The 8,332-nt window shown below is 56.9% G+C and overlaps 1 protein-coding gene across 1 annotated transcript in view; it reads right to left on the reverse strand.

Annotated features, from left to right (window-relative positions):
• The window catches only part of LOC104393886 (excitatory amino acid transporter 5-like), a 25,607-nt gene extending 18,175 nt beyond the window's left edge, over window positions 1-7,432 (reverse strand). The window contains exons 1-3 of the mRNA XM_010003411.1: window positions 7,256-7,432; window positions 3,948-4,027; window positions 226-438 (exon numbers count right to left, since the gene is read on the reverse strand). Coding sequence (XP_010001713.1) covers window positions 226-438; window positions 3,948-4,027; window positions 7,256-7,432 — 470 coding nt within the window. The remainder of the gene's footprint in view (window positions 1-225; window positions 439-3,947; window positions 4,028-7,255) is intronic.
• Between the last annotated feature and the right edge of the window lie 900 nt (window positions 7,433-8,332).

An 8,332-nucleotide genomic window follows, 5' to 3' on the forward strand; every position in this document is an offset into this window, starting at 1 on the left:
AAAGCCCCAGGAGCTGCAGGGCTCCACGTGGAGCAGCTGGGGCCACCGAGGGAGCCCTGGAGCTTGTAAGGAGTTTAAATGCTCCTCATCTCTGCTGCTGGTGGCTCTGGGAGGAGAGCAGTGGGGTGGCCAGAGGGACACGAGTGGGGACAAATGAACCCCAAGTTGCTGGGCTCAGAGGTCCTGGTGCCAGGAATTGGCTCCTCCTGAGCTCCTATGCCCTACCTGATCAAATCCAGCAACGCATCAGCAGAGCTCAGCACCACCTTCCCCACCGAGTAGTCATCCTTCTGGGCAGCCACCCCAGGGTGGATGCTGATCACCAGGATGATCCCAACAGTCACTGCCAAGAAGGTTGTCCAAAGGTAGTAGGTGATGGTGATTAACCCCATCTTCCCACAGGCCTTGGAGTCCATGGTGGCCAGGCCAGACATGAGGCTGCAGCAGAGAAGATGGGGGTGATCAGGGGCTGCTCCCAAAGCTGCACAAGATGCACCTGATGGGGGAGATCTCCAAGCTGGGAAAAGTCTCCATAGGTGTTTTTGCAACCAATGCTGAGGGGCACCACTGAGCCCTTGGACATTCCTGTGCCTGTGCCCACAGGATCTCATGCCCAGGACAGGCTGTGGCAACCCAGGCTGAGCTGTGCAGGGCAGGAAACACTTCCCTGAGTCCCTTTCCAATGGCTGGTCCTGGTCTCTGTTTTCTCCAAGGGATAAGAAGTAAATATTTGTAGTGGGTTTTGATGCTGAATAACCAACACTGCTCTTTCTGTGTGTGATACTGGTCTCTCCCATCTCCTACACCCTGAGCTGCTGCTGCTGCAGCACTGCTGGGTTTTAAGGTTTATAAAATCCTGGTGGGGATGGACTGTCCCCCCTAGGGAGAGACCTGCAGGTTCAGGCTTCAGGTGCACACAAGTTTTCTAGCCCATAAGCTGATAAGCTGCTTTTAAACCAAACTGGACTAAAAATAGAATCACAGAAACTCAGGGGTTGGAAGGGACCTCAAAAGACCATCCAGCCCAACCCCCCTGCCAGAGCAGGATCCCCTAGAGAAGATCCCACAGGAACACATCTAGGTGGGTTGGGAATGTCTCAGAGAAGGAGACTCCACAGCCTCCCTGGGCAGCCTGTCACCCTCACAGGAAAGAAGTTCTTCATGTTTACATGGAACCTCCTGTGCTCCAGCTTGTGCCCATGGTCCCTTGTCTTATCCCAGGACACCACTGAGAAGAACCTGGCTTATCCTCCTGACATCCTTTATGTATTTATAAAGGTTGATGAGGTCCCCCCCTAATTCTCCTCCAAGCTAACGAGACCCACCTCCCTCAGCCTTTCCCCAGAAGGGAGATGTTCCAACAGGGGCTGTCACAGGCTGCAGCAGCAGGGGCATCTGGCTGAGGTGGTGCTGGCACTGGGGGCAAATGGGAGCACCGGGGGTCCCGTGTGCCCACAGACCCTCACTGAGCTCCTGGCTGCTGGTTTGTTCTGCTCCAGCTCCCCTGGGGCTTGGGGGGCTCTGACCAAGCCTGGGGGCATATTTCAGCAGTGGCTGATGCCCCCTGGGCAGGATGTGATGGAGACAGAGGTTGTGAGGGTCAAAGCCACCCCTGGGGACACACAAGGAGTGGGTGGTTGAGGTAACCCCACAGATCCGTGTCCAGGAGAAGAGAGACCACGAGAGGCTCAAGAGATGCCACAGCAGAAGTGGGTGATGTTTCCCAACATGAGGCTTGGGGAGCTCCAGAGCTGAGTCCCAAGCCACCCCAAGAGGACACCTGGTCCCCTCTGGGACAGTGCACAGAGGCAAGAGGCTTCACTATCATTCAGTAATGAAATAAGAAGAAAGTCTGGTTCAATTCAACATCCCCCCAAAAAAACCCCAGGAAGGCCTGTGCAGCCCCTGTGCCTGCAGGGAGGAGATCCTGGGGTGACCCAACATCACTGGGGGGGGGCAGAGAACACCCTGAGGGGGAAGGAACAGCCAGGGAAGGGGAAGTGAAATCCTGGAGGGGAGCAGAAAGCAGCTCAACAAGGGCTGATACCAAAAAAAGGCCAAGTGGGGTCAGGATTGAGGTCACACTGCTCCCAAAAAGAAGCCAAAAGCAAAGGAGACAGCAGCAGACATGGAGAAACAATGGAGAAGTGACATGTCCTCAAGGGAATGAAGAGCTAATTGCTTGGGTATTTCTAATAAGCTTCTGCCAGCAATTGTTTAAAATAAGTAAACCCATGTCAGCTCCTCAAGACCTTGCTCAGCTCTGGGTGGGACTCTGGAGCTCTGCTCCTCATTTCTGGATCTGGCCAGGATGACAGAAGTGGGTTTTGCAGTCATAGATGTAACACTGAGAGATGTTTGTGGTTTCCACCTGAACTTTCTCCAAACCCTCTAAATTAAGGAAATCTGCTCTCAGTTCCAAGAGCTGCCCATCATCCTCCAGCCCTGGATGGTCCCAGCATGACCAGCTGGGCCCAAAAGGAAGGGAAAGACCCCAGGTATGTGACCTGGGTGAAGGTGTCTACCCAATCCAGGGGAGGATTGGTCCCAGACCATTGCTGGGAGGTCATGGGGTTTGATGGACACCAAATTGTTCTGGTTGGGTTTGGGGGGGGTTTGGAAGCAGGGGGAGGTCACCAGGGGTGGCTCCATAAGGAGCTGAGAAGCTGCCCCTGCTCCAAACCCAGCCAAGGAGCCATCAGAGGGACAATAGCTGAAGCTCTGCCATGAGCACAGGGAAGAGCTGAGGTCCCAGCTGAGCAGAGCAGCACCCAGAGGAGCAGAGCTGGGCTGGGGAGGCAGAGGAGCTGCTGCCTGGGGAGGAAGGAGGGGAAGAAGGTGCCCGAGCAGGAGTTTCCCTGCAGCCCATGGCCAGATGTGCCCCTGCACCCATGGAGGAACCTGGTGGGACATTCCCTGGGGGTGCCAGGAGGGGGGAACTTGGCCAGTGGGCTTGGGTTTTGTGGCCAGTGGGCTGGGCTGGGGCAGCTGTGGGAGCCCCCGGGCCAGGGGAGGTGCCTGTTCCCGCAGCCCCCGGGGCTGGAGCAGCTCCTGGTGGGAAGGGCTCCTGGAGGAGAGGCTGGGGGATCTGCCAGGGAGGGACCCGTGGGGAGCAGGGCAGGACTGCCAGGAATCCTCCTCCCTGAGGAGGAAGGAGCAGCAGGACCCACCAGCCTGGGAACTGACCCCAAACCCCATCCCCATCCCCTGTGCTGGGGGGAAGGAGGGAGAGAAACCGGGAACGAGGGGATTTGGGAGGGAGGGAGGGAGGGGAGGGGGGAGGTGTGTGAGCCCTGCTGGGGGGTCTGTGTCCTGGGGGGGCTGATGAGGCTGAAATTAAAGTATGATTCTGTCCCCAGGTTGAGGCTGTTTTGCCCGGGAGCTCAATGGGTGAAGATCCCTCCTTGTCCTTTGGCCCCAGGAGCTGCTGGTTGGGTTTGTTCCCCATCCCAGGGGTGTTGGGGCAGTTGGGTTTGTTGTCGTGTTGCCCCAAACCACCACACTCTCAAGCCCTGGCTCGAGGGCTCTGGGGCTGGGCTGGGTGTCCCAGGTCCCTGCCTGAAGGTTCAGGGGTCCCTGCTCATCCAGCAGCACCTGCAGGGTCAGTGCAGCCCCCACCTCACCAGCCCTGCAGGGGCTGCAAAGCCCTGGAGATGTGGTGCTGAGGGACACGGGTCAGCACTGGGCCCAGTAGAGTTGGGTTAACGGTTGGACTCAATGACCTTAAAGGTCTTTTCCAACCAGTGATTCTGTGATTCTGCACCCCACAAGGCCCATCAGACCCTCCGTGCCTCAGTTTCCCTGCAAAGTCAGCATCTTCCCAACCACGACACAAGGCAGAGGATGCTGTTTGGTTGCTGCTGGGGTTCTTCTCACTCCAGGCAGTTGTGGGGTGATGTCCTCCATGTGAAGGAGAAATATTTTTTAAGCAGAAGGTGATGTCTTACCTGGAGGTGATCAAGGGCAGGATCAGCATCTTCAACATCCTCATGAGGAGCTCTCCAGGGAAGGAGAAGTACTGCTTCTCCTGCACAGGGCAGAGGTGGGTTGGGTGAGAGCTGAGCAGTGAGGCCTGAACCAAGGTCTTCAAACTGATAAATTTGCCTTTTTTCCCAACCTGACCCAGCTCTGAGCTCAGTTCAGAGCCAAGAGCCAAGAGCCCTGTGGCACTTGGAGATGCTGTTTCTCTGGCTGTCCCTTGCCAGGAGCTGGGGCAGGGATGGGAAATACTGGCCCCCATAGGAAACTCAGCTGTGAACCAGAGAGGGATGTGTGGGGCTGGTCCCCTTCCCAGAATTGCTTTTGGTCCGTTGGCTTCTTGGGAATGGTCCCCACAGCCCCACCACTGGCTCCTCCTGAACCTGGTTACACTTGTTCTTGGGGAGCAGAGACTCAGCTGCTGGTGCCTCGGGAGCCAGAGGGAAGAGGTGGAAATTCCTTGTGGCTGCAAAGGGCAAAGCTGAGCTCAGGGAGAGCCCAGGGCCCTGGCCTGGTGGTGGAGCAGCCTCACCGTGCACAGAGGGAGGTTTCTACCCTCTGGCATCTTCCATCCAACCCCTACACTCCTCACATGGGCATGGGGAAGGGCTGCCTGGAGAGAAACCCCCCAGAGCCCAGATCCCAAACCTAGGAAGGGAAGAGTGAGGGGTCTGGAAGGTCACCAGCCTGCCCAGCATCTCTCCAGCCACCATCCATCTATCCCTACTTCCCTCCCACCTCCATCTCTCCATCCACCATCCTTCTGGCTGGTGAGTTCCATCCATCGTCCATCCCTCCATCCATCCATCCATCGTCCATCCCTCCATCCATCCATCCATCCATCCATCCATCCATCCATCCATCCATCCATCCACCTGCCCATCTCTCCTCCCTCCCTCCCTGCCCTCAGTCTTCCACTCATCTGCTTGTAGAGGTGTCAGGGATGAATCTGAGGAGGCCTCAAGCCAAGCAGGTACTTTGGCTTTCTCCAAAGAAACCAACCCCCCTGGGCTTTGAGGGATGCCAAGACAAACTATTAAAATAAATGCTCCATGTCACTATCCCACCCGTGGGGGTGCCCACCCACCCGTGGGGCCTAAACTTGGCCAGTTTTCCCAGGGAGATGATGTGGAGTTGGAGCCATGATGGCCCAGCTGGATACAAGGAGCAATAACAGATCTGAGCACCTTTTTTGTCTGTGGGTTTCTCGGCTTCGTGACCGTTTCCCACCACGGGGCAGGACAGTGAGGACTGGCTGCTTCTCCAGCCCCTCATCTGCAGCACAGACTTCAGGCCAAAGGTCTCTAAAGGGGAGAAGAAGCTCCTGGGGACCACATGAAGGGCTGTGGCAAGAGGGCAGGATGGGGCTGGGGCAGAGGAGGGATGAACTCACGGAATCCTAGAACCACTCAGGTTGGAGAAGCCCCTTTGGATCACCCAGTCCTACCATCATCCCTGCTCCACAAAGTTCTCCCCATAACCATCTCCACCAACACCACATCCAAACCACCCTTCAACACATCCAGGGATGGTGACTCCACCACCTCCCTTGTTGGATTTGTCCATCCTCTCATGCCAGCAGAGAAGCTGATGGTTTGTTGCTCTTGTTTCTTTTTCTTTCTCTGTAATTATGTTTTCACCTTGACTTTTGCAGGCATTAAGGGCTTCACAGTGGTTGAATAACTTGAAATTGGATTTTTTCAGTCCCTGCAAAGCTCCTGCAGAGAAGTGGCTCCAGCACAGATCTCAGATGATTTCAGCCTCCCACCAGCCTAACCATGAAAGCTGACCCTGCCCTGGTGCAGCTTGAAGCCCTTCCCTCTTGTTCTGTCACTGATGACCTGTGAGAAGAGACCAGCACCAACCTCTCTACAATGACCTTCCAAGTAGTTGTAGAGACTGATGAGCTCTCCCCTCAGCCTCCTCCTCCTCAAACTAAACATTCCCAGCTCCTTCTAAGGGTTCTTCATCAGATGGATTCTCCAGGCCCTTCACCAGCTCCGTTGCCTCCTCTGTCCTGGCTCCAGCACCTCGAGATATCTCTGGAATTGAGGTGCCCAAAACTGGACCCAACACTCCAGGTGTGGCCTCCCCAGTGCTGAGCACAGGGGGACAATCACCTCTCTGCTCCTGCTGGTCACACTAAGACAAACCAGGATGCCCTGGGCTTTCCTGGCCACCTGGGCACACACGGGCTCATGTCAATGAGAACCCCCAGCTCCTTTCCTGCCAGACCCTTTCCAGCCACACTTCCCCAGGCCTGGAGCGTTGCCTGGGGTTGCTGTGGCCCAAGTGTAGGACCCACTTGGCCTTGTTGAAGCCCAGACCATTGACATCAGCCCAAGGATCCAATCGACCCAAGTCTCCCTGCAGAGCCTCCCCATCCTCATGCAGATCAATGCTCAGTGCATGGCAGGATGGGATGGGGCAGAGGATGGATCTGGGGCCATGGCAGGACAAGGGGCAGGAGGTCCCAGGCTCCTGGAGGCTGCCAGTCCCTCACGGGCCAGGACACACCAGCTCACACTGGGCTCCACTTAAGTAACAAGCTCATCCCACTGAGGGTGGTGATGCCCAGGGGTGTAATTGAAGTGACAAGGCTTTGTGAAATCCTCGTGGGTGACACCGGGATGTTCCAGCCCCAGCCAAGCTCTCCCTGGCCAAAGACCAGGGCTGACCTACAGCCAATGTCACCAAAGCCACGTGGCTTTTTGTGACAACTCCCACAGCTCCTGGGAAGTGCTGAGCAAACAAAACCCTCAGCTGCATTTTGTCCAATGCGTTTGTCTCCAAGGGTCCTCAGGGGCAGGTGACCTCTGGAAGCCCCCCAGGGTCTCCACCTCCCCTGTATTGATTTGCTGGGTCTCCCTCAGGTAGTGGAAAATCTCTTTGGTTGAGCATCTGGGGACAGGGATGGGACAAGCTCGTCCCCCAGTGCTGCGGGTTGTGTCGGGGTGGGACTGTTCCCCAGTGCCCAGCATCTGACCATCCATCCCCCCATTTCCCATCCCCATCCCACCTGGAGGCTCCTGCAGCCTCATGGCATCCATCCCTGAGCTCCTCACTCCCAGGGGAGGGAGGCAGGATTTGTCCTCCACCTGTTGGCAGCTTTTTTGGGGCAAAAAAGAAAGAAAAAGAAAAGCCAGAGGGAGAAACCTGCCCTGGGAGGTGGTTTTCTTGGGCAGGAACTTTAGCGTTTGGGGCCCTGGATGGTGCTGGTTGCCCTGCCTGCCCCGCTCCATCCCCCCTGCTCCTGCCCCATCCCAACCAGCCTTACCAGATCCGTCAGCTCCAGCGCCCGCAGCAGGAACCCCAGCAGGCACCCGGTGGCCACCGACAGCATCGACATGGACAAGAGGCCATTTTTACTCCAGAAGGCCTGTACCCACTTCCAGAGGTGCAGGAAGGTGCTGGTCAGCAGGCTCAGCACAGCTCTCCTGGCCCATTCCCACATGGTGGCTCCTCAGCTGCCCAGGAGATGCCCCTGGGAGCAGCTCCCAGCCCTGCTCATGGCCCTGGGGACACCAGCAGCCCCTGCTCCCTGCTGGGAGCTGAGGGTGCTGGCAGCTAATCCCTGGGACTGGAGGCTTTGGAGCTCTTGGGGAGCCTTTCCCATAATGGAAAGTGACGTCTTCAACTGGTTAATCTGGGCTTGGTGCCGAATCCTCCCGGGTTAACCCTCCAGCCCCAGGGTCAGGGCTGGGTCCTGCAGGCTGAGAGCAGCCCCAGAACTGCCTTCCCAGCCCCGTTCCTGAGCCTAAAGCACCTTGGTCTAAAAATACATGAGGGTTGGGGGTCAAGAAGGCAGGGACAAGCTCTTGTCACTTGTGCCCTGGGACAGGACGAGGGGCAATGGATCCAAACTGGAGCCCAGGAAGTTCCAGCTCAACATGAGGAAGAGCTTCTTTGGTGTGAGGGTGACAGAGCCCTGGGACAGGCTGCCCAGAGAGGCTGTGGAGTCTCCTTCTCTGGAGACTTTCCAGCCCTGTCTGGATGCCTTTCTGAGTGACCTGCCCTGGTTTTGGTCCTGCTGTGGCAGGGGGGTTGGACTGGATGATCTTCAGAGGTCCCTTCCAACCCCTGACATCCTGTGACTCTGAGATTCTGTGACTCTGTGTGTCCTGCCACCAGATGTGTGTCCCCTTCCTACCCCACATCTGCCAAGGCCTTTGGGAGGGCAAAGCTTGCAAAGAAAGGCTGTTTCCCAGGCAACTGGAGAATTTCCCAAGGGAATCCCTGCAGCCCATCAGCCCAAGGCACCCACGGAGGATGCTGAGTATCTACCCCAACAGGAGGGTACATCCACCCTCCTGTGAACATGAGGAAAAACTTCACAGTGAGGGTGACAGAGCCT

This window comes from Chaetura pelagica, unplaced genomic scaffold (assembly GCF_000747805.2).
Source record: "Chaetura pelagica isolate M959 unplaced genomic scaffold, ChaPel_1.0 scaffold498, whole genome shotgun sequence".
NCBI lineage: Eukaryota > Metazoa > Chordata > Aves > Apodiformes > Apodidae > Chaetura > Chaetura pelagica.